Genomic DNA, 26730 nt, shown 5'->3' with positions numbered 1-26730 from the left:
TTTTCCGTGTCAGTCTTGCCTGTCACTCCCCTGCGAAGTGGTGTCTTTGTGCATAGAGTCTTCTTTGCACATTTTGTTACGTTTGAGAGGGCTGGGGTAATGCGTAGATTTCTCTGGTGCACACAGGAGGACATTTAATTTACCCACAATGGCGTCGAAAGTCATTGTAACGTGCATGGCGTTTGAGTGCATCCTTAAACAAATTATACCCATATGGAGCTCAAGAATGGAACGTCAAGACAGGCGGTGAAACATAAAGATCTGGAATCTTAAAAGCGACGAGTAATAGACTTCGACAGCAATCTTTCCCCCGTCGAGCCGAAATCAAAGTGAGCTGTACTTCTAATATCTCGCCAAGGTGGTGTTATGTACAACACTGAAACCAAACGGCCCTTATCTGTTGTCTGTCTAACAGTGTTTACTGAAGTCGCATCTAAGTTGTCTGGAAAGTAACATTTATTTTGTACTCAACTCTGCAAAGGTAAAAAAAAATTGGAAATTTAACAGTGAAAATTTATTTGAATGAAAGCTTGTTGTCTCTTCGGTGCTTAATTATTTACCGTCAAGGTTCTTTCGAAAAGGGTTTGATGTGAACTGTCAGAAATTTATTTAATTAAATTGCATATGCTTTGTGATACCGATTTTGTGTCTCGTTTGCACGCACGCAATTGAAATAGGAAAGGTTTTTGCCTCTAATAGCAAATATGTTGTTTGTTTCAACACATTTTTCGCTGGAAAAGATTTTTGTGAGATTTCCATGTTTTGTGAAATTTTGTCATGATGCGTTGAAATATGATAAGGGAGGATTTTTGTTGTAGTGCACTGTAAGCAGTGCATAAGTCACGAAAATAAACAGGTCTGTTGAAAGCGTGCTTGAGTTTCAACAAAATAAGCGCCAAAATCGGCAAAAAATTGTGACGCTGATGAATAATAAAGTAGCTGCTATTCCCAAGACGATGGAATTACCTGGTGATAAATAGCCTCGTCTTGGAGAGTAAATTTTTGACTTCGCAGAAACAATGGTCAACCTCAAGAGTTGGGTGATTGTGATCTTTGTGTTGAATTCGCACATTTATTGTCAAGCTTTATAACACTTGAAAGAAAAAGAAAACTAACAAAAACAAAAGTTGGTATCTTGTCATCATTTGACACAGATCATTTGATACACATCATTTGTTTTTATATGGGGTCACGCAACTCTTTTACAATTTATCCTTATGGCTTTTTATATGCCATTAAATTGTAATAAACAGATGCTTCACTGTTTCGCGAGTAAACATGCCGTGGTAACTTGATCACGGCGCCCGCTGAATTCGATGTCACTTTCGATTTTGCGATTTACTTGTGCAGCCAAAAGTAAAATAACAAAATTGAACGTAGTAAAAATGTCCCAAAATGTTTTTCGCTGATGGTAACTTTTTATATTCGCGGTTTAAAATTAATGTTGTTTTCATGTCGCAAATTTTGTTGCTGATGGCAAAATATTTTATTCTCGATCGACACTTCCTGAAAACTTCTTCTTCTTCTCTTCCTAAAAACTGTGTATAAAACTGTACCTTGCTTAGTGCGCATTTTTGAGCTTTAAAATATATTTTCGGTCCTATTTTTCTGACGGCAAGTCGCATATTTTGAGGTCACCCATCCAAGTACTAACCCCGCCAGACAGGGATTACAAAGCTGTCCGGCTGACGCTCAGAGTGCACGCTCAAAGTTGTGTTGAAAAAGAAGTGGTAACGGAAGTTGAAAATGATCAACATGTCAGCCTCGAAGCCAATGTTTCTCGATTCTCTATTATTTTCTTCAATCTTTCTGGGATTTAGTATTTTACTGGTAACCACATTTCTTCTCAGTGGGCTACTTACCAAAGACATCTACCATGGCACTATAATGATATACGGTACCAAAACAATATCGTGCTATATAACAACGTGTACTATTAGAGCTACATATTACGCAAAGTTTACTTGAATCTCCTGGAAGACAAAACGCAGCTCAGTTGACACGAACCGCGCTGTGTTACTGCACTTCCACACGTACGCATTGCGTGCCTGTTTTTTAACCATGTGATCGCCAGCTGCAAAAGGCCCATTGCGTTCAACAAAGTGGAAAACGCATTAATTTGATCTCGTACATTCCTGTGCATTCAAGCGAGAATCTTTTCAACCAAGGCTCTTCCCTCAATTGAAGGATTATTCTTAATTGTCAATTTGCTCCAAGTGAAGTATTATCGTTCATTTTGGACACTGAAAGCTTGATAGGGATCACGGAAAATGAAAATGTTCTTATAAAAGCCAACGTCTGGACAAGCAGATCTCGAACCTGGGAACAATTAATAGACCTTTTCGGCTTGTACATTTTGTTTTCCCAATACAGATCATGTGATCATACTCAGGAGGTTTGGTGTTTTGTTTTGTTCATTAAAATGAGGGAATATGCCTGCATGCACTGTTTTTAATGAACGAAACAAAGGACCAAGCCTCCTGAGTATTATCACATGATCTGTATTGGGAAAACAAAGTGTACAAGCCGAAAAGGTCTATTAATAACCCTTTCACTCAACCACAAGACTACCAAATCGCTAACTGCGTGTACGTCATACTTTTTTAATGTCAATAACTGTTTTCTTCCAAATGCCGCTGTTATCGCATATCAACACCCACTAAGAAGCAAGCTTACACAGTAAAAACTCCAAGATAACCATTTTAAAATCAAGACTAAGACTTAACCATTATTCAGCAATAATTTTATATCTATCCTGATTATTTACCTAATCGGCACACTTACCAGCCATGTGATCTTTAGGGGTTAAGTGGTTTAAAATAACAGTTTGCAGCGGCATTCGGAAGAAAAAATATATTGACATATATATATTTTAAATTTCTGGCAGTTAGCGATACGGTAGTCTAGTGGTTAAGTGAAAGAGTTAACAATCGAACATTCGCAGGTTCGAGTCCAGCGAGTTCAGGTGTTGGGGTTCGGATTTTAAAAATAGATATTCATTTCCCATAATCCCTATCAAGCGCAAAGCGTCCTAAATTGACGATAATAGTCAATTTAGAGAAACTTAGGAATTGTCGGTAATAGTCATTTCAGAGGTAGAGGATGAGTTGTCACAACTGGCCAACTTAGGCTCCGTCCTTTTTGGGCCAATCGATGATGCAAAACCAGATACACTCTATTCAGAGATGAAAGGTGATATGATCAGGCAAGCTGCTTTACGAACCAAGGGAGCGTGGGGTCCATCTGGCGTGGACGCGAACCGTTTTCGAAGAATACTCCCTGACAAATCTTTTAAACAGTCATTGTCAAGACTGTGCGAGGCGATAGCCACAATGGAAAAGATTTTGTGTGCACAGTTTATCGATCATAGTACCATAGAACCACTAGTGGCAAGCCGTTTGACCCGCCTGGACACAGGAAAAGGTGCTCTTAGACCAATAGGAGTCGGCGAGGTGATAAGGCGTATCATCAGAAAGTGTGTCATGATTGTCGCTAAGAAGAATGTGGTAGAAGCCAGCTGATCTCTGCAGCTGTGTGCTCGACAGAAGTCTGGCAGTGAAGCTGCTGTACACGCAATGCACGCTATCTTTGAGGCTGATGACACCGAGGGCGATTTGCTAATTGATTCGTCAAATGCATTCAATGCACTCAATAGAGCGGTAGCACTACATAACATCTGAGTTCTGTGCCCGATTATTGTTGCCTGTACAATTAATACCTATATAGACGGTCGTCACGTCTATTCATCACTGGAGGTCAGGAAAGCCCATCTGGTGAAGGAACAACACAGGGTGATCCCCTCGCCATGGGACTGTGCGCCTTAAGTATTCAACCTCTTATTACGACTCTCTGATAAAATCAACTCAGCAAGCAGTGAGAGGAGAAAGGGCGAAGGATCTTGAAGGCAGGACGGAGAAGGTCAAGGAGGGGGCGCCACAGATGACTAGGCGTGCACTTGATCTGGCCAAGGAGAAAGGGTCATCGATGTGGCTAACAATCCTTCCTCTTCAAGAGCTGGGGTTCAACCTCAACAAAAAAGCGGTATTTCCGTGCCGGGATCAAGTTGCGCTATGAATGGCCAATAGACGATATTCCATCCACTTGTGTATGCGGGGAGGTGTTCACTGTAGACCATGCAATGATCTGCAAAAGGGGCGGTTTTGTCATTTAGCCTCACAATGAACTTAGAGATCTGGAAGATGAACTTCTGAGGACTGTTTGTAGCGATGTAACTATTGAACCTGTGCTTCAAGATGTTTCTGGAGAGCAGTTGGGTAGAGGGTCTAACAGAGCGCATAATGCAAGAGTTTGGGAACACCAAATATCAGCCTTTTTTGATGTTAGGGTATGTCACCCGAATGCTGAATCCTACAGGGACCTAGAACCACAACAGATCTATCGTTTGCATGAGACCGAGAAAAAGCGCCAGTACTCAAGTCGAGTGCTTGAAGTCGAGCATAGAACATTTACAACTCTAATTTACTCAACAACTGGTGGGATGGGAAAGGAATGCCTCATGTTCTATAGACGTTTAGCAGAATTAATCGCGATAAAGAGAGGGGAGGACTATGCTAAGACAATTGCTTGGATTCGTGCAAGAACGTCATTTGCACTCCTTAGATCCGCTCTGATTTGTCTGAGAGAATCAAGGACTGGAAAGCGAGTCTCATGGGATTTTGGGAAAGTAGATATAAACGTCGAGACAATTGAAGGAACTTAAAATAGACAGTAGTATTTTTAAAATAAGTTTTAGTTCAAATGATTGCTTTTTGAATTTTAGAAAAGAACACTTTTTGTATACCGGTATAAAGAATAATATTTCATATTAGGTAATTTGTAATTTTTTTGTAATGTCTAATTTGTAGAATTTCGTAAGTTGAATAAAAGAATAAATAAAAATTATTACATAATGATAATAATAATAATAATAATAATAATAATAATAACGACTTTATTGCAGTATATCCTCGTGAATGGCTCTTCGCCTGCAATGTCTAAATAATAGGAATATCTAAAATAAAAAATATGTAAAAACAGAAATATCGAAACAGAAACTACATGCGATCTTTTTTAGCTTGCGCTAATAAAAATTTAAAAGTACGTTTTACAAACTCTTTATGGTCTTTACAGTTTCTGATGGTAACGGGAAGTTTATTAAAACTTGACGCCACTTGATCTTGAAAAGTATTTGATTTCAAGGATATTTCCAGCATGTTTCTGCACTTGATCGCAGAGTTCTTTCATGCTTAACCTTTTTAATATCCAAGTACTTAGGTCAGTGGATCGTGCAGTGCTTTGTGAGCGATCTTCAGAGTACGCCATTCTAGTTGTTGCTTCACTGGTAACCAGTTCAATTAGATGACATCATCCATGGACACATGTCTTCCAAACTCAAAACTGGCAGCCGCTTTCTGTACTTTCTCCATTTTTTTGACTAGACCCAAAGGAATTGGATAGAGTACACAATCATTATAAAATAACTTAGATAAAACAAGAGACTGCACTACGATTTTACGACTGTTGAATGGTAGTATGTTTTTGATTTTCTTCAGTGTAGCTAGGATTGCATAGCAGGAGGAGGAGAGATGCATAACGTGCTCATCCCATTTGAGGCGCTGATCAATAAAAGTTCCACGCAGTTTTGTGTTGTGTACACAGTCAATATGATCACTGCCCCATGCCCCATGATATGTTTGCCGATTGTGTCCTGCGCATTCCTTTACAGTTTTTCCGCTGTTGTTAAGTGAGCCCACACAACGTGAAGTATCCGGCACGCGAGGATTCGGTCGCTAAGTAACCACAGAGCTTACGTTTCGACCCGTACTCGTCAGCTTAGCGAAAGCAAAAAGAAAACAGACCTTTGCTAGCAGGGAACTAATATGCATTCTGTTTGTTCTGTTTACACACGAAAAATTCATCGTGCCGTGCCTGAAAAACATCGATACGGCACCGAGATTTCGGATTGCCGTGCCAGATTTTTGTGCTAGTGTAAAGACGGCTTAAGAAAAAGAAATTAGCTCTTTCTCATGTCCCATACCACTAAGTACATTTTTCTTCCACAAAAATGAAATGCGTTACAGGGTTTACTAAGATTGAGGCTATACCTGATGTATAAATGTCTTTGTACAGCTAAAACCAAATAATAGGAAAATAGGAGAAAATGGGGACTTTGACACCCTGAACGTCACTGCAACTCTGTTGTTGCGGAACGCAAGAGAACGCAAGTGGTTTTCCCTGGGCCTTCTTGCGCCGCTCGCTCGAAATCTCTCGTGCTCCAAAAAGAACCGCCAGCTACACAGGCTACTCGAAGACTTTGACATTGAGTGATCGACAGACAGGAGCCGTAATGGGTTCCGGTTGATTGGTCATTCAACGCGAAAATAACCGTTACTGTTGAACTCGCCACCTGCTTTTGGTGATTTTGGTGTCCTTTGTCCTTACCAAGGTCCTTACCCCCGGGTCCTTACCATTGTTCGTGCACAGGATACCCAGCGCGAAGGACATAGGACAACCAACTCAATGTAGTTGTCGAGCACAATAAAGTCCTGTGCACGTTTACATGAATGAGAGCTTGGGTGCAATAGCTTTGTGGGTAGAAGACAAGATGGCGGCTGTCGTGTCACCCGAGATTGTAGACCCCGTTTTGCTGTTTTGTGACACATTTAGCCATCCAGAAAATGAGGTAACTTGACCGAGAGCCTAATATTGCAGTATACTTAAAATTTAGCATGTTATTAATGGAGCAAAAAAAGTTTCAAGAGAGGACACTACGCGTGGTATACAAACACAACCCCGATAACATAAAAAGAAACTTCTTCAAACTTATCTTATACCTACTCTTATAAAAAATATTTAAAGGTAATGATGTTAACAGCAGGACATACAATTTAATGAAGTCGGATTTTAAAATTCCTAGATTCAATACTGTACTTGCGGAAAGCAGTCAATTAGATTAATCTAATTGACTTGAAGGACCGCAATTGTGATTTTTGGGTCATTGTTACAGAAAAGATTGCATAATTCTGCTTTGATTAGCTCAATCTATCGTGGAGTTATGTACAGCGTATGTGTACAGGTATATAGGACATTTTAGAGTTGCAATATGATAAGCAGGAGGTGATTTTAAAGGAAATGTTATCTATACTGTGGTTCTACTTAATCTTTGCCCTTGTAGGATGAGTAATTTGGTGGCGTAGCATTTCTCAATTTTCTGCTGATTGTTTCTTGAAATGAAACTGTAAACATTTTTACTCCTGTGTAGGAAATGCATCTTGATTTGGTAAGTTTTCCACGACCAGTTTGTGTGCAGGAGGTGAGAGTGATACCTGCAGGCCACAGAGTTCATGCAGCTGTCAGTGAGAGAGAGAAAATGGGGTATGTTAGATCCCACCTGAATCAACTCTTTAGGTGTCAAATGTCCATAAGTTTTATGTGTCAAGGTCCTAGCAAAAAATAATAGAACCCATTACATATTTTTTAATTACTGATATTTCGTGGACAAGTATCAACACATGTTATGAATACCACAGGATAGGTGCCTGGGGAGACCAGGGCCCGGTTGTTCGAAAGCCGATTAACTTAATCCAGGATTAGCGTAAACTTTTGTTTCATGTTTTCAACTTTTTGGTGAAAGTTTCTTTTGCCTATTTTTGTTTTTCAAGAGTGACCTCTTTTAATGTAAAGTTTTGCCGAATATCAGCGCTGAACTGCATTTGAGAGACGAGAAATAAAATGTTTGGTCAATTTTTAATCTGGGATTAGCGTTAATCTACTTTTGAGCAACTGGGCCCAGGAAAGAAGATTGTGAATGCTGATTACTAAACATTGACAGGGTCTGGTCCTGGAGAGGTGCTGAAGCCATAAGTACTCACTTATAGCCACACAGGCAGCTAGTTCAGCAACAAGAGATTAGAGGGAAAAGGGAGGGCTGGAAAGTAGAATATACGTCTACATCAGGTACATAAGCATGTTCTAAGAATGTATGAAAGTGATAAATCGTAAATAGGCCACTTCGGAAAATACCATTATAATACCCTTTGTTTGTCCCCCCAAATTTTGCTTAAGCATTGTTTCTCTTGGGACTTACAATGGTCCCAAGAGAAAACAAAAACTGCTTATGTAAAATTTGGGGGGACAAACAAAGAGTATTATCGGTAGCCTCGCAGCTCCTACAAGGTCTCACCTGATTGGAGACCACCCTTGAGGTTTAACAAAAGAACAAATAACAGAAACAATGGACCCTAGAGGATAGAGTTGCAGCCCTTGTGTTTTAGGCCTAGGGTCCATTGTTTCTGTTATTTGTTGTTTTGTTAAACCTCAAGGGTGGTCTCCAATCAGGTGAGACCTTGTAAGAGCTGCGAGGTGACCCAGTATTATGGTATTTTCTGTATGGGCCTATGGTTTGAACCCAGGAGTCATATCAGAATTATGTGAAGTACAATAATTGTCCAGGTGAGTTGAGGACGACGATGACTAACATTTCGTTGACTTAATGTCAGTAGATGGTATTAAAGACTCTGGTTGTTGGTGTGATTGGAGAACCAAGTCATGATGTTATCTACTGACAATACACAAATCACTTTACTCTGAAGATGGCTTTTGCTCAGGTTATCAAAATGTCTGTTAGTGTTTACTGTCTGTTAGGGCTACACTCACCCAGACAATCGTACCTGACACTTAATCATGAACATCAAATATTCAGGACTGGTTCAGGGAGGATTTCTTTTCATTGTCTCAGTCAAATTGCCTTTAACTGCATGATAGGGCAATATTTAGGTGTAATTTTGGTATTAAAATTGTAACAGCAGTTATGTATGCTGAATGCATTTGTTATCAAGTTTGGTGATAAGTTGCTGATGTTGTTTTTTTGATATTTGTTAGAGAAACTCATCCTCCATCTTTCAAACTGGATTTGTTCATTCGAAATCTTGACCGACCTTCAGATGTAGTGTTTGAAAGACTTGGACAGTGAGTAGCCTGAAAGATTATTGTTTCTTTTAAATTTTTTCTGTCCTTTGTTCTTGAAAGTGTGGAAATAAAATTTAAAAGAAAAAAAATTAAATTTTAGTATCTTTACTGTTACTACAGACTTGAATACAAAGAACCAAACAACTTTCAACTAGTTACTTATTCTAAGGTGAGTTGTACAGTATGTTTTTTTTTCCTTTTCAAAAGATGTTTATTTGTTTGTGGAATTACATTCTTTATTTATTGTCAACAGGGTGCAACTGACGTTGTTGTTCTCCGTGGATGGTATAACAGGATCACTATCAGTCTGTACGGCCTCTTTACTGATGTCAACCAACGGGCTCATGAGCTGCGCCCAGAAACAAGGGCAGAAAGACCACCAGTGATTGTGGAGAGCCGGGGCCCTGAACGAGACTCTGAAAGAATGGATCAGGAATCAGGGAAGGTAGCTCCTGAAACAGTCCCTGTGAGGGCTGAAAGGACTTTTGAGCAGGGCCCTGAAAAACCCAAAAGGGACAGGAGTGCAGACAGAATTACTGAGTTAGGTCCAAACAAGAGTTCTTTGGAGAGGTCTTCTGAGGTAAGAGACAAGCATGAAGGACAACCACAACCAAGAGAAGAAAAAAAGGGTGCTAAAGAAAAAGAGAGGATTCCCCCAAAGTCACCACCAAGCATAAAATCACCTTCAAGATCACCCTCAATTGTTACAGCTACTGTTGGGGATAGTACTGCTGCTAAACCAACAACACCACCAGGGTCCCCCAGAGAGGAGGTACAATGTATTATTTTTGCCATTATTTGAAGTGAATTAGTTCTTCATAATTTTTGAAGTCTTAATTCACCTATAGCAAACAGGTTTTCGTTTTCATGTTTGGATAATTTGGCCGTGTCAGTAGAAGGGATGTTCTTTGTTCTGTTGAGAAGGGTTCTAGCTACTGAGCGTTTGTGTTGAGAAGAGTGGTGAGAGTTGAATTGGAGGTATTTGTCAGTGTGTGTGGCTTTCCTGTAGACGCTAGTTTTTATAGTTCAATTGGTTGGTTGTCTTAGCTTGGTGTCCAGAAATGCAATGGATCCGTCTTTTTCTTCTTCCACTGTAAAAGGAGTGATCTATAAAATCAATAATAAAAACTGTGACAAAGTCTATATTGGTCAAACATCAAGAGCCCTAAGATCCAGGACTAGAGGGCACAAGAAAGCGATTTTCACGGGAGAGAGAAATTTTTTATTAACTCAACATTGCATACAAATCAATCATCAGTTTGACCTTGACGACATCAAGATCATTGACCGCTGTTCCCAGTGGTCAAAAAGATTGTTTTTAGAAGTGTGGCACTCAATTCGCGCACCGAATGCGATTAATGAACACATTTACATTCCTGATTTTTACAAGGCCCTCGGCAATCCCAACTGACGTTTCTGCGGCTCTTTTAAAGTACTCATTTCCATTCCTAGTCATTTATGCTGAAGAAACGTTCATTAAAAAGGCCTTTTAGTCAGTGACAACAAAAATGTTTTAATTCTTATTTTTTATCATGCCTGACTACAACTATGGTATTTATGCATTGTTCAGATACTATACTTGTTTGTTCACCAAGAATTTACCTTGATGGTTTGCATCCAAACTATATTAAGTGATTAACTGGATTACTCGTGCATGAAATCGACGAATTTGCTGCAGCTATAAACAGCAAGAACTTATTCCAGGCAGTGAACAGTGATTGTTGCTTTGTTTGCTTAATTTTTTTTTGCTGCAGTCACAGATCAGTGCCCACGCATAGCTGCAAGAATATTCCCACTCCCAGGAAAGAAATAAGATCTTCTATTTCTAGTTATATAAACATGCCACTGCAAAAACTGGCCAGACATTATTAAAACAAATATTATGGCTGCAAAGATTTTAATATGTTATTATCATTCTATTTTTTATCTCTTGCCTATCAACGATTTATTTTTATCAAACAAAGGTGTTGAGAAACAAATATGATGGATTTATTATCCCACTGTAAAAAAAAAAATTATCTGTGAATATCTGGGCTTCCGAGACCACTAGACGGCCATTTTCGCCAGTCGCTGGAGCTTATGGAGAACACTGGTCACCATTGAAAAAATTGATCTCTTCAGGCATGGGTCTGTTTCTGAGATGGCATCTGAGAATTGAAGCTGCTCATGGCAGCACTTAACTAGTGTGGGTTCTTTAAGTGGAATCTACAGGGGTGGGGAAAAAGCACAGTGCACGTTGTATCTGCTTCACTGTATACAATATTGTTTAATTTGTGAAAAAAATAATACATCCATCCCTAGTGTTAAAGTTTATGAAAATTGCAAGAGCACATTTCAAGCTTTCTTGGATTAGGGGGAGGGGGAGGGTGGAAGAGTGGATCAACAATGAATGTTCTGAAAGCTGTTTTGAAGACTCCAATTTAATCTGAAAGGAAAATGCCTCGAATCAATTTTGAAATGTTTACATTTTCCTCTTTAGCAAGCAGCCGATGAGGAGGAGTCTGGCAATCAATCAGCTGATGACTTATTTGAGCCACTTACACCTGACAGATCACCATCCAATTTGTTTATGTCTGATGATGAGGAACCTGAAGATGTTGTAAGTGAATTGCTTCAAAATCTCAAAATACAAAATGATTAAAAATAGGCAAGGTGGTTCCATGAAATTATATTTTAGTCACTGCATCTGTGTTCCCCTCTACTTGTAACTCCAGTATCATCAAACACTGAATTGAACAGTCTTCAACCAGTTATGTTCAGAAATGCCCCTAATTACCTGTAGATGCATGCTGATTTCAATAAGCATCGTGAAGTGTTCCCGCAGCCTGCGGCTCGTGTTCCCGAAGCAATTCTTGTTCTCCCAAACTTTCACTCGTGTTTCTATAACTTGATAGAAACACGGTACATGTTTTCTATTTCTTAAACATCACAAAGTGTCGCCCAAATGCTGCTCCTCAAGTGAGGATAAACAACTGCATTTACGGTCCTTGAGCTAAAAATAAGGCTAATCTCTACCCTTACCTTATTGTCAGAAATAGGTGTAGCAAAGGCTAAGTCTTAAATTAATGGACAGTTTGTGTTGGATGTCTGAATTGGTTGTGTATCTTATTAGGTGCAATAATGGACATTGTGTTTTCATCTCTTTTATTCAAATGAATGTAAATGTCATCTGACTTCAATTGAATCTAAAATTTTATGCTTCTTTCATGGAAGAAGAAATTGCTGAGAAAACATCTTCTGGGATTTAACAAACTAATATCCATGGCATCACTCTTTCATACCAAAAAATTTAGAATTAATTGCTTCAGATCAACAAAGCATGCTTTGGAATGTTTTGGAAAAGTTTGCATTCAGGAAAAAAAAAGTTTTTTTAACCTTCGACAAACGATGTTATTTTTAAGAGAGAAAAACTGACAGAAAAGCAGAAAAGAACCTTTGCCAGAACAAGCGATAACAAAGAGGTGTGATGAAATAAAAGTAATGTACCATCGTATATTTTTGAAGACAGTGTGCACAGGTTATAGGTGAAATTGAGAAGTGATCCTCACGCTTAGCTGGATTTTTCAGAATTGAAGCAATAATGTCTCATAGTGACACTTGAAGAATTCAATCAGTTTCAATGGGATTGGAACCCATGCCCCCTGCGATACAGGTGCAATGCTCTACGTCCTGGACTATGAAGCCACTCAGTTGGGAGCAGGTCAATTTGTTCGGCTCATGTGTTCCCGAGAAAGGACTCGATAAAAATTAATGTATGTTTTGAAGCCCAGATTTTAGACAAAATTAAGAGTTGAAGACCTGAATTCAAAGCTGAATTTTTTAAAGTGTCTATAGGAGGCAATTATTGCTCATAAATTATATTTTGCACTCAGGATTATTTTTGTTGGTCTTCTTTACATGTGAAGATTTTGCAAAATTAATTATTAGTCTAGAAAAATTGCCTAAACTTCCAGTGCTCATGTTAGGGTAAGTGCCCATCCCCACACGTCTTTCAGAGATATTGAATGGTGGTTTTAAGGGTGGGGAGTAGGGCCCTTACGTGGTAATATTCTGTATTTTATTTGGTAACTACAAAGAAGAAATTGTGATTGTGTGATTCTAATTCTACTATGTACCTGTGGTTTTTAATAGGATGGCTATGAAGAAATACTGAGCGATGAAGAGGTATGATATGATGTGCATTAAATTATTAATTTTCTTAGCATAGTGCAAGTTTGTGTGGTGGGTGAGATCAATCTTTTGTTGCTTTGAGGATTTGAACATAAAGAGCAGTCAAGGCTCCAAGAGTTCTGAGTTTCTTTACCAGCTCATCATGCATCTGGCTGCAGAGTTCAACATGGTTTATGTAATAATGGAAGGAAAGACATCTTATTACAACTCTCTGGTTATTTTATCTAAAGTAACTTTTTTTATTTTCTTTATTTTTGTTTTGGCATCTAGGATATGGAGGACGGAACCTTAGATGACACTGTAAGTATCAAAGTTATTATTTACTAGAATTAATTTCTTAGTGCTTAGGAACCACTCCCTGTGCTTAGTACAGATCATACACAGGATAGTTATTGCCTGAATGATAATCATGAGCCCGCATTGGATATGAGATGGTAAATAGCCAACAAGGCGCATAGTGCCAAGTAATCTCATATCCAACAACGGGGAATGGAATAATTGTTTTATTAAATTCTTAACCTTCGGTTTTGCTAAATTTTATTTAAGTTTAAAAAATGACCGGAAAGTGACGTGACTTCCAGTCGCCAAAAATTTTATGCTGAGCCTCATTTGCCACATTCATTTCCATATAATGTCAAACGCAGGTATAATGGCTGGTAACAGAGATGCAATGAACCAATCAGAATGCTAGAATTGCATTATCTGAGTTGAGAATTTAAAGGAGAAGTGCACTCCAAAATGTCAATCCTTCTTTTATCGATTATAGAAATTTCATTCGCAGAACAGCCTTTAACCAAAATTTCAATCTTGAAATAGCGTTCTAACCTTGTGAAATCCTTGTTAAAAGTACACAAATCATTGAGCTCAGCCGATCCCACTTTTCTTAAATGTAAACAACATGAACGGTGTTTTGTCCGTCTGACCTGTTTGAGGAATTTGTGTTGCTGAACAAAAAGGCATGACTGGAATAGGAAGGGGAATCTTAACAGCTTTGTGTGTTCAAGCTTCCCGCCAAACTTCAGGTTGAGCTCAATGACATCACATATAATCCAAGATGGCGGCCTGCGTGTGTGTATTTTTAAGAAGGATTTCACAAGGTTGGAAAGGTCTTTCAAGGTTGAAATTTTGGTTAAGAGCTGGTCTCCTCATTAAGTATTTTACTCTGTCTAATGTCAGACAATTTTACTCATCAATGGGGAACCCCTGGGAATCAATGGGTTAATAAACATAAAAATCCAGCCTTTGAACAACTAGTGCCTGGTGCTGGCCTTGTGATCAACGCCTTAACCATTGGCATTGCTAATCTATGATTTTCGGATCCCATTCATTTTCAGGATGTAACGTTTGGGGAATTAGACGTTTACAGTGAGGATGCTTGGATGTCAGTCTCTGTCAGTTTCAACCCTTATCAATGTGACTTATCCATACTAACTGTAAGTCATTTACGTGTATACACTGTATCTGTTGCAGGTCATTTTGTTTCTTAGGTTAATTTGCCACCAGACTAGATCATTTTGTTTCAACATGGGTCAACTTCTTTCAACCTAGATCAAGTTGTTTCAACCAAGGTCAATTTGGTAAAGGTACAAAACACAGGTCACAGGTCACAGGTCATTGTTTTACCAATACAGATAGAATCCTAAACATTCATTAAAGCTAACCTTAAACCTAAGTAGGCCTAAGTAAAAGTTTTTAGGCCTAGTTTTAGCATTTTTAAATGGTTAGGGTTCTTTCTATATTGGTAAAAGAATGACCTACAGGTGACCTGTGTTTTGTTCCTGCACCAAACTGACCTAGGTTGGAAGAACTTGATCTCGGAATATGAAACTTGTAAGTTGACCAAGGTTTAAACAAAATGACCAAGTTTGGTTGTGATTTAACCTAAGGAAGAAAATGATCTGCAACATATCCATATTGTCATTGTTAAGATACAGGTGTATCAGATTGTTTTCAATGATATCATGATGTTAAAGGTCACTGTTCTAGACTGGCAAAAAACATTATTTTCTGTGTGTGAGCTCATTTTTTGAGTTGCATTATGCTCCCATTACTCCTGTGAACTCAATAAGAGATGGATGGGAATGCAATGCACTGGCAAGCCTTTTGCCTGCGTGACTCATCAAGAAGATGCCAGACATCTTGGCTTGGTTGATTATTAATAGCCAAGTTTTTGTAATTATGATGGTTGTCTTTTTTTAGAAGAAAAATTCTGTTTTCCCTAAAATTATTTCCAGGCATTCACTCCACCAGATAGTACAGAGCATGAGAAGGCAGTTTTGAAAGCCTCTGAAGATTCTTGTAAGTCAGATTGAGTTACTTTAATTAACAATGTTACTACTCTGAAGATTCCTGTAAGATGGAATTACTTTTAATAATCTTACTAAATTGTTGTAATTACATTTCAAGAAAAAATTAAATTAAAATGGCATTTTGAAAGCCATCGTGAGGGTCATTCTGATTGTTAGTCTTTCAGTTTTGTACATGACTACTGTATCTTTCCTCTGTAGTTGTGTTTGTAATATTAATTAATTGTTGAAAATACATGTAGCTTAGCCATTCAATTAGCCTGCAAACACACTGTACATTCACAAGATGTTTGTCTGGATGTGCTCACACTTTTAGGGCTGCAAAGTCTGTCCACTCAAGACAATATGTGTTCACAATGTGGTGAGGGAATTCAGGCTGTTGTGAGAAGGAATACAATGCGCAATGAGGATAAAAGAAACAAAACACTGTCAAAGCAGTCCCATTTGTTGTCTAGTCCTGCAACACTAAATAAAACATCTGAAAAAGACCATAACGGCAAATGACATGGCAATCACATTCAAATTTCTCTTGCCTATTATGACTGACATGTCAGAATAATGCTTACATTCCCTTATTTTGCTTTTTTCCAGCCTTTTGGCGTTATGATCAAACTCCAACTACGTAAATGTAGTTACGTAAATGTATACATACTCAGTGGTTTCAGTATGTACCAACAGCTAATGAAAAGTGCTGGCAATTTTGGTACTTTTTTCCCTAAATTGAAAAAAATTAAAGGCAAGTTCTTTCAAACCCCAAATTAAAACTCATTTGGACAATGCCAACAGGAAGTTGTCTAAACACCCATATAGAAATGGCTGGAATAAAATAGTAGGGAATGAATCAAGTAAGAAAACATATGTATTAAAGAATAAATGTAATGAATAAGCCAATTGTTGGTTTTCACTCATGCGATCAACAGCCATGTTTTTCAATGAAAACAAAAGAAAGCGTTTGCATAATAATAGAGTGCAATTCCGGGAGGATTTGGTCGGGACACCAACATGGCCACCGTGTCTTTGTTTAGGGGCACCAACATGGTGGCCAAGATGTCATGTGAATCAGTCTAGCAAGTATTTAACAAAAATTATTAAGACTTTTTAAAATTGTTTCCCCAGATTCTGCAGATGAGCAACAAGTAAACTTGGTAATAAAAACGTGAAAAATGTTATCCTTTAGTATTTATCATGTGACAATAATTATTTCTGTCACTTTTCTTAAATTAAAATCAGTACTTACAGACTCATCAATGCAGCCATATTCCATAGTTGAGCGCACTGTCCAGGTCATCCTATAGGTAGTGCTTCTTGTTTGAATTCATATCTCTGCTGCAGTGTACAATGTAGTTCATCTATAGGCACAACTTTGTAATTTTAGTACCTGTATTTGCACTTGTAGATGATCAATTTATTCACCTCTTCCCATTATAACCTCAAAACCTCAATTATCCTTGATTGTGAGTACATGCACTTTATGGTCAGAATACAAACTAGATTAAAAGTCATTTCATGTGACATAATGTATTGACTGCTAAATAGTAATTTTTGTTGTTACTCCAATACCTTTTTTTTAAGGGACAGGCACTGTTTGAACAAGTAGAGTTGTGTTGTACCTCTGAAAGGAATTTAAAGTAAGTAGTGTATCAAAGTTTATAGAGCAATGGAGTTACTAAATTCTCTAGTAAGTCTCGTGGGAGAGGTTTTTGTATACAGTACTTACCGGTAACAATTTTCATAGAAGGCAATACAAGGCAGGTGAACATCCTGGGATAACAGAAGATAACGTCACTCTTGGGGTGATAAATGCGTCAATGACAGTATATGGGTTCAGAGTTAAGTAAAAGAACTTGCCAATATAGCAGATGAATGTTCGACACTACGAAGTTAAAGGTTAAATGAGGGAAAATTAAGCTGTTACATCTTCTGTAGATAACGTCATTCTTGGGGTAATAAATGCATCAATGACATTACATGGCTTCAGAGTTATGGTAGTTATTCTAAGGAAGGGAAACACATTTTCTACAAACATAGGCACTCCCACATCTTTGAATCCTTCCTAATGGTAACCACCTACAGCTGTACAGTCACAGGCTGTCTACTTTTTATAAGCTCCTCTTGCTATTTGCTTACAACTTGTGAAAATTCATTGAAAATCTCCTGCCATTTACTTCACGCAATTTGGCTGCTATTTGACCATTGAAAAGGAAATTAAATATTTCAGGTAATTGGTATGTTTTTCCCAGCATTGCACACGCATCATCATCATCATCATAGCAGCCTGTCTTGGGCGACAATGGCTGTTTCATTTAGGTCTGAATGATCAGATTCCTCCACACAGCTCTGTCCTTAGCGTTCTGCTGTCGGGAACTCCTGTCTATGTCCAACTTCTCCAAGTGTCTTTTTACAGTGTCTTTGAATCTGAGCCTTGATCTACCCTGATTGCGTTTGCACACACAAACCTTAAATCCCTAGTTTAACTTAACGACACAGATTGTTTTTCAGCCTTAATTATGTTATTTTATTGTACACTGCTTTATTTATTTTCAATAGATGGATTGAGCTGCTAGAGGAAATTCCCAAACTTCTTGTCCCAGGATTGGTATGTTTAATTTGCAGTCATTGTTCTACATCTTCTTTTTTGCCTGTCTTTCTGCTCAATAATCAGTTTTTGAAGGAAAATAAATTTGTTTTCTCAATCCAGACTTAAAGATAAGGACCTTTTCCCCCTAAATACCCAGCCCTATCTACTACTGTAATGTTACATTATTTTGCACTTCTGCCATAAATCCAAGCTGTAATTTAAGGTATGGCCCCAAATAATAATAATAATAATAATAATAATAATAATAATAATAATAATAATAATAATAATAATAATAATAATAATAATAATAATAATAACAAAATTAATAACACCTTGTAGGTCATGGTAAATTTAAGAACTATAGCGGCCATGTAATAATTATCTTCTATGTGTTAAGGACGTTCGCGCTAATTGTTTGTGCGCAACGTAACTGCGCAGGTAACGCGACTGTAATATGTCACGCATTACTTCGAGCATTAGTGAAGTTGAGGTTTGAAAACCTTTGCAGAAACCGTGGACGATAAGTCTTGCACAGCGTTGGATAAGAGAAGATCGTGATCAGTCAAAATTGATTAAAAATATTTAGGAAAGTCAAGTAGACTACTGCACGACTGATGTTCGCGTTGTTTTTATCAGTCGTGCACTAGTCTATTTGACTTTCATAAATATTGTTCAAGCAGTAGTTAAAATAACATGGCGACAAAAACGCCGGGGAAAAAATTCCAGGCCGGCAAAAGAATGGCACATTTATTTCCGAATCATCATGAAACGTTAAAGAGAAGTGAGCGGGAGGATGGAAAAGCTCTTTAAATGGTAGCTGCTGATCGAGTGGTGGCTGAAAGTTTGGAAAACTCGAGGACGAACCGTTGCATAAATTTAATGGGGCTGTTTCTTTTTTTAATGTTTTTATTACCCTACGAACTTAAGTTGAAAATGTATGCATGTTTTTGAAGTTCTTTTCCTTTACTTTCGTGAAAATAGAGCAGTATTTTCGTCCTCGTCGGCTTGAATAGTGCGGACCTGCGTGGAAAAAACCAGAGATTAAATTTCACAAAAACCACACTCCAGAAGACGAGCATGACGGCAATGGAGAAATATTATACAAAACACTAACCAAATGAAGATGACGACTGCTTAAAACATCGTTGCTGTGCTCGAGAAAGCTTTGTTTTGGGGTAAAAACCTTTCATCCCTTCAACGATCGATCCTCTCTTGGGTTCCAGTCCTTCCCCGACAGGTCACGCAAAAACGTGACAAACGAAGTTTTCCAAGAGCTTCGTAAAATCACATTGATTTTACTCCCTTGGATCATCGGTGACCCCTATTTTTTTAATCATGAATCACTTACTCTACTTACTATCTACAAAATATGATAAAATGAAAAAAATCTCACCGTAAGAAGTTATCTTTTTTTTTAATTTTCTTTCCTCGTGCCATCGAATTCCGGTAGTGGTTGCAACGGATAGAGGTTACGAAAACGCTCGTCCAGGATGAACTCTACTGTTTACGACATCCCTAGCGGCATGAAATTATCTTAAAATCCCACCCCTAAAAACCTACGCACGGAAGCCTTCACTCTAACAGTTTATTTTTAGGATTTTCGATGGATGAGCAGATGAGGCTACCTTTCGTTATTATGACAGATTTATCGAAATTAAGGCATTTTTCCACTGCCATTTTCTCCGAAACAAAGTCGGTGACCCCCAATTTTTTTTATATTTTTGGAGTAAGTACTTTATGACCTAACTCTAGGCGAGAAATGAAGAAAATCTCACCGTAGGAAGATTTTGGCGCGAACGTCCTTAAGTCACATGTCTGTATTATAACTTAATTTATTAATTTTGAAACTTGTTATCTTTTAGGCATATCTCTCAAGAAGTGAACAAAAGGAAGGTGTGTTGTTTTGTTTTTTCCTTAATTTATTTCTTGGAAAACAAGTGACTAGCAGAATATCTGATGTGAGATAACGGGATCTTTTGTAGCTCCTCTTTTACAATGCACTGAACCAGCGAGATTGCAAAATTGTATTTCATTGTAGAGACCTTTTAGGATTGTCTTAACAATGTTTTGAGATGAGGGCTGTCTAGTGATTTAAATATTGATTGTCATTAACATTTTTCATTTGTTAACAACTTCTAAATGAGGAGTTTTAGAAGTTGTTAAAAATGAAAAATGTCAAGAATACTGAAACCTTGTTGGAATTTTAAAAGTGACAAGCAGCAAGTGTAACAAGTTTCAAAATTAATAGTTGTGATATTTGTCATTAAATGATTACAGGCATAATGAGAAAACTGGTTGAATGGATCATGTATTCACTGGATATTGAGATGGCACAGCAACTTCCTATCGCAGTAAGTTTAATAAATCATACTTTTAATGATAATGATAATGATAATGATAATAATACCAACTTTATTCATTTAATTCAATGAAAGGGAAGGTTACCAGAGGTTATCCCTGTCGAGGGTATCCGCCTGCAGCTGGATGTAATTGACTGAGAGTCAATTTTGATGAGGCAGGAAAACTGGAGTACCCAGAGAAAAACCCTCGGAGTCAGATTGAGATCAACTGAAACTCAGCCCACATACGACCCGAGGTTAGGTTTGAACCCGGGTCACAGAGGTGGGAGGCGCGGTTGATGACCGTTAAACCACCCTGACTCCCTTAATACTGCTCTCAAGGGTTCCTTTGCTGCTTAAGATACATGTAATTGGTACACCGTCTAATTTAGAGCTCTTTTCATAGCTGTCATGAAACTGTGATGTATCTTACTTTTAGTAAAAGCTCGCGATAAAGAGAAAGAAATTTGTGAAATTAGCATATAGGGGCAAAACTTTGTCACATGTTAATTTAAAACATTTTAATTTCATAGCTATTAATTTCTTACTACAGCTGTAGGTGGTTCATTCCTACACCTTTCTATTGTTCCTTTAGTCCATTGTTATTTTAGAGTTATACCTGTACATGTACATTTCTATTGGTTAATACTTTCGATGTTTTTTAAGGTTTGCCTCTATATGCTAATGTCACAACCATTCAGTCAAACTTGAAAATTACCGCGGATAAGTTGAAATGTCATTCTTACTTTATCGTTGGTTTTTATGTTGCATAATTTGATGATATTCATGTAGACATTTGTGCGCTATAAATTTTAAAATTATTATTATTATTATTATTATTTATCATTAAATGTTTACCTAGTAAGAAACTTATCTTATTTTTGACATCAAACTTTCAATAGTCAGCCAGTTAGCACAAATTTAAACCAGGAAGATGAAAAAAGAGAGCAGCTAATGTCAAACCTATTTGTCAGCTAATTCTTGTCCAAGTAATTTAAGACATAATAAAACTGACAGTAAACATGGACCATGTCCAGGTATGCAATGTGAAAATTACATTTAATTTTACAAGAATAAAAAAAAATCATACGTTAAAGAAATACTTAATACAATGTACTGTAATAATATTGATAAGATCCTCCGATTTGAGAAATATTTAAAATTATTGGTTTTTTTGCCTAATAGGCTAGTAAGTGATCTTTTGTTTGCATTTAAACATTTCGAAGTGAATGTTGTGTTACTCAGTCACTAACAATGTCTTGTTGACTTCAATTCCACAAAAAGTTAAAACCATTGTATCAGCATACTAACAGTGTAATTTTAATTCCATCATCAGGCAAATATTAGGTTGATAAAAGCGGGACTGAAGCTTGTTGGAGCCATGTGTTCCTGTGGGACAGAAATCTCCTCAGTGTTAATAGTATGTTTGTTCTATTGATTGTAATTTTGTGCCCTAAATGTTTAGTGACCAAGTTGTACTATTGTCTAGCAGGCTCAGTTGGTTTAGCTTCAAGCTTCAAGAAAATACAAAGGGCTTTAACCCACCGTCTGGCATTAGACAGAGTACAATCTATAAGACATTTATTTCTATTCTCAGGGGGGAATGAGTTAATAGCAGGGGGTAAAATGCTGCATTTTAAGGACATCTACCCTGGCTGCCAGAGGTTTTTCTCTCTCAGAGCGATGGAATAGGCAAGGAAGAAACCTCTGGTATGGGCCTTTGAGTTCTTTGAGAAGGCCGGTCCAATGGGGTGCCACTTCATTTTCCCAGAGTCAGATTTTGACCCTAGCAATTCGATTGGTTCCAGGCACTTGTCAGCTCTAACGAGTACTCGTATTGGTTTAGCAACAAAAAGTAGTTCAAACAGGTTTTCAATTGCTGTCAACCTGATTTCTTGTGCCCACTGTGGCCATAATCGAAACGCTGCAAAGTTCCGGAAATCAAGGCTTTGAAGGCAGAAAAAGTTCAGTGGGTTCTACATTTTTTTGTTTTTTGTATACATGTATGTCGGTTAAAAGTTAAGAATCTAATGGTAACTAACATGATTAGCCAATAAAAAGCAAGCTTCCCCTTCATTGTGAGATACTTTTGCTGTAATGTAATTATTGTCCTCTTCGACATTAACATTTTTATGGCTCAATTTGTTATTATCATGGTTTGTTTTCCATCTTAAACTTCATATCTTGTTTCATGTTACACAGCATGCATGTTTTAGCGGTTGGTGACCACTTTTTCTCCATTCTGAAAATGACTAAAACAAGTTGTTTTTAATGTGGACATTTCATGGGTTTCTATATAATAAACAGAACATTACATGGCCTGTTGGGGATACAAATTGTTTTATTGAGAGTGCAGAGAATGACTGAGGGATACTATAAGCACTCAAAGCTAAAATTCGTATCCCTTGCCATGTAAAAATTATGCTTTATACAATGCATTGTACAACATGTATAAGAATCATTTTTATGATCATCATTCTCTTAGTATAGGAAATCGTATGAACGCAAGTGCATTTTGTGATTTATGGGCACAAGTGATGTTTTGAAAGCCCTCAAAGTAACAAATTTGAAAAGGCAACTAACTGACCATGGCTAGCATTCCAGTTCTTATTAAGATTCTTTGTTTTCCTTGATTAAAATTATCAGAAAGCTGGAGTACAAGAAGCTCTTGGCAAACTTCTCATAACAGAACACATGTCATCTTCAATGAAACTGCTGACTCTTCAAGGTATGTTTACCATGGGTTGTATTGAACCCAAAAGAACATTTGATATTAATATTTTTGTCAATCAATGCAATCTTGATGAGTTTAGTGTAAGCATCCTTAAGAAGACAAAGTTTCTTAAAATTGCTGCTACTACTGGTATATGACTGTTTGTTTACCAAATTACATACATGTACCATATGCATTTGTTGTAGTCTAAAATGAAAGTCATTCTACTTGTAAAAATGACTTCAACCTGTGTTGACTGCTTTCTGTCCTAAACCCAAATTAACGCCTGTGTCGCAAATGGAGGTTGGGTGCCCAAGGATCTGGGGACTGGTACCAACGACCCAAACCCAGGTTGGTGGAACACCCCATAAGCCTGCCCTACCTGCAACCCAGCCACAAAACCCGCCCGCCAAATCAAGCACCCGTCACAACAGTGAGTTCAATGGAAAAACTATAAAGGAGGGGCCCTGACTCCCCTGAGTAGGGATAGGAGGGCGGGGAAATACTTGAAAGCACCCGAGCGCCAACACACGGAATGCTGAGCCAAGCAAAACCACGAGGACATGGGCAGGCGCATGCAAAAGAACTGCTGACTGCTAGAACTGCCAGAAGACGCCCTGGAAAAGCCCGACATGCAAATAACACACGCACACCCTAAAAAACACTGCAGGCACACCCCCAAAATACTGATAAACCCTAGCGCTAATGCCACGCTACGCAACGCCACGCCACGCCAGACAAACTGTGTAACTTGCTCCTGGTCATTAACTAACTTAAGTTAAATTGCATTTAACCCTATTAAGAAAATAATTATTATTCATGATATTCATTGGTTACAAAGAACAATCATGAAAATCACTCTAGATTAAAATCACTTTCGAATATTAATAATAATAATAATAACTAATAATAATAATAATAATAACTAATAATAATAATAATAATAATGACAATAGCAATAGTATTATTAATAATAATAATACACATAAAAGAGGCAGAATTATTTAATGATACTAATTTTGTTGTTGTTGTAATAAATTTGTAGCCATTGACAACACAACAGATTGTTATGTTGGAATGGAACACTTTCTGCAATGGGAAACAGATGACAAGGTATACTGTATACCATTTTTATTACATATTATTTGTTTCATTCTAAATAAATATAGAGAATGCTGAAGATTGAGAGATTACTTACGTTATTTTGTACTTCACTTTTTCCAGGTTATTTTTTTAATGTTCTCGATTTAATTTTTTTTTAGGAGAGGAAAGGGGAGGGGAATGATAGAAAACAAGAATCAAGAAGTTATCAGCAACTTGTAGATTTTCTTTTGGCCGATCAGGTAAAATCTCATCGTAAAAACATTTATTAACCCATTGACTCCTGGGGGTTCCCCATTGACGAGTAAAATTGTCTGGCATTAAACAGAGTAAAATACTAAGTCTGGCCGGTTTAGGGGTGAATGGGTTAAAAGATATCTTTCTTACACAGAGACCATCTTCTCGCACAAAAAACAGCAGTCAAACCTACATGTTTCAACTTCTGACTTCTAGTTTGGTTTGGTTTGGTTGCTCTGTCACTAAGCAACTGGAACCTTGAATGAAATAACTATTCACCAATTAAGTGAAGGTGGCTAGTGGTGGATATTTACTGAGCTGTGAAGTGGTAAATATCCACCAGTAGCCTCTGCTACTGAGGTGAATAGACGTGTTTTAGTATATAATAAAACAGTGGGAAAATATAGCCCAAAGAGATGATTTTACAGTAACTCATTTATTCCTGCAATGACTACACACAATTGTTCGTGATTTGGTGGCCATGCAAGGTAATAAATTGTTTTTCAAGGTGTCCTAGTATAGCTCTGTGATGAAGTTTTGCATTTATAGAAATCTTCAATGCTGAAATCCTAGATGCATGAGTTTTTATGTTTCCATCTGGGGCTTAAGTTTATCTGCATTGTTGTGCAGAGATGTTGCAACCTTCAAGTGTTTTGAGAAGCTTCAGGTTCGCACAGTTAAAATTGGAGCGCTTTTGCAGTGCATGTTCTTTGCCAATGATTTCATAAGCTTGTCATTCGCTGCAGCAGCGCTGTGTTGTTCGTACAGACTGGTTTCCAAAAAGAAAATTGGGGGTAACCATGCCTTTTTGAAAGATAATTAATTTAATTTTAAGCTTCAATTTGAGAAAGAACACCATACATTGCCTTGTATTTAAGCTTTTTACATATAGTACTCATCAATTATGCATTGTTATCCACAATTTTCTTTGTGGATTTCAATAACACTTGTTAAGATCCACATTTCTTGCATAATCATAAACCAGAGCAAAAATACCTTTGAATTAGTGGGCACCATCCTTAGAGTATATGGCAGAATGCAACTTCTTGACATCTCTGTCCCAGGAGTACACTGTATGTTGCCTGAACCTACATGTATGTTTTAATGGTCTAATGTAGCCACCATGCATTTGAGTCACCAGCTGACAGTGAGTAGCATATCAGTGGCTTGGCATCAAACTACATGTAGTGACCTAAAGGTTTTACATGTAGGTTCAACATCACATGTGCACCTGTAGGTTTTTTGCAAATAGACCTAACTTGTCATTGATTAATAACTTATCGCAATGTGTTTTGTCATTTATTGACCATCTCCTTTACAACAGTCCCACTTGTAGAAACGTTTGTTAGGGGTGCAGGGATGGCGCAGTCGTGAGAGCACTCGCCTCCCACCAATGTGGCCGGAGTTCGATTCCCAGATTCGGTGTCATACGTAGGTTGAGTTTTTTCGTTCTCTACTCTGCACTGAGAGGTTTTCTCCAGGTACTCCGGTTTCCCCTCTCCTCAAAAACCAATTTACAGTGTCCCCGATGAGTGCTCTACGGCGCTAGAAGATTAGACACTTAAATTTATAAAGTTCCTTTCCTTTCCTTTCCTGGTGTGTTTGAAAAGGAAGAAGTGTTTGCTGGGAAATTTTTTTGAAACATGAAGCTTATTAGGTGGCCATTACAAGAACGTTGATAGCATAATTAACATGTTTGATAGTGGATGATAGTTGAAGCTGCCTGAATTTCTCAGGTGTCTGTTAAGAGGCAATGACTTAAATTATTGCCCTAATAAGCATGAGGGTCACTTCTATCTTCTGTCTAAAACCTGCACTTCAAAATATTAATAAACATTTCTTTCTTAGTATTTTTTGTTGGTACATGACTACTTGAAACACTGCTGTCTTTGAAGACTGCTAAAGAATTTTTTCCCCAGTTGAGTACAAATCACGAAACATAAGAGTTGATTATAAAATGGTTTCAGCATTGTGAAAATGTTAAATTTCTCAGCCTAAACATTTTAACATCTGCACTACTGAAATCAATTTCAATTTTCTTGTACTCTATAACAGCTACAAACATGACTTGTACATGTACTCACTCAGTACTTAGTACAAAGCATTTTATGGGATTGGAGCATGATTTATTTGCTTCAACTCTGTGCTGAATTTTTGAGGGTAATTGGCAACTTCTCTCTCCCTTGCTGGATCTTTCTTTCACCAATCTTTTTTGTATTCTATTTGAATTTCAGACAGTGCGGGTGGTGGAAGCTGCCTCAGCCCTTGCTCACAAAGTCCATTTATATGAATTGTTAGCTCTTCTTCAAAAGTCTG

General features: G+C 37.7%; 1 protein-coding gene across 4 annotated transcripts in view; it reads left to right on the top strand.

Moving 5' to 3' along the window:
- The first annotated feature begins 6583 nt into the window (after positions 1–6583).
- Positions 6584–26730, top strand: part of LOC138012545 (protein virilizer homolog) — a 44459-nt gene continuing 24312 nt past the window's right edge. For 2 of the 4 annotated variants that reach the window (XM_068859455.1, XM_068859381.1), the window contains exons 1-21: positions 6588–6682; positions 7262–7374; positions 8881–8967; positions 9088–9136; positions 9221–9739; positions 11447–11566; positions 12369–12428; positions 13099–13131; positions 13408–13437; positions 14472–14570; positions 15372–15435; positions 16560–16588; positions 17016–17071; positions 17991–18039; positions 19887–19917; positions 20302–20375; positions 21700–21783; positions 23010–23091; positions 24122–24189; positions 24339–24419; positions 26649–26730. The exon at positions 26649–26730 is cut by the window's right edge and continues 7 nt beyond it. In XM_068859455.1, the coding sequence (XP_068715556.1) occupies positions 6605–6682; positions 7262–7374; positions 8881–8967; positions 9088–9136; positions 9221–9739; positions 11447–11566; positions 12369–12428; positions 13099–13131; positions 13408–13437; positions 14472–14570; positions 15372–15435; positions 16560–16588; positions 17016–17071; positions 17991–18039; positions 19887–19917; positions 20302–20375; positions 21700–21783; positions 23010–23091; positions 24122–24189; positions 24339–24419; positions 26649–26730 (1888 nt within the window). In that variant the 5' untranslated portion in view covers positions 6588–6604. Of the gene's footprint in view, positions 6683–7261; positions 7375–8880; positions 8968–9087; positions 9137–9220; positions 9740–11446; positions 11567–12368; positions 12429–13098; positions 13132–13407; positions 13438–14471; positions 14571–15371; positions 15436–16559; positions 16589–17015; positions 17072–17990; positions 18040–19886; positions 19918–20301; positions 20376–21699; positions 21784–23009; positions 23092–24121; positions 24190–24338; positions 24420–26648 lie in introns of all 4 variants that reach the window. The other 2 variants (XM_068859532.1, XM_068859609.1) reach the window with 2 other exon arrangements.

Source organism: Montipora foliosa, chromosome 1 (assembly GCF_036669935.1).
Source record: "Montipora foliosa isolate CH-2021 chromosome 1, ASM3666993v2, whole genome shotgun sequence".
In the NCBI taxonomy this organism is placed as follows: Eukaryota; Metazoa; Cnidaria; class Anthozoa; order Scleractinia; family Acroporidae; genus Montipora; species Montipora foliosa.
This window is presented reverse-complemented; position numbering and strand designations above follow the sequence as displayed.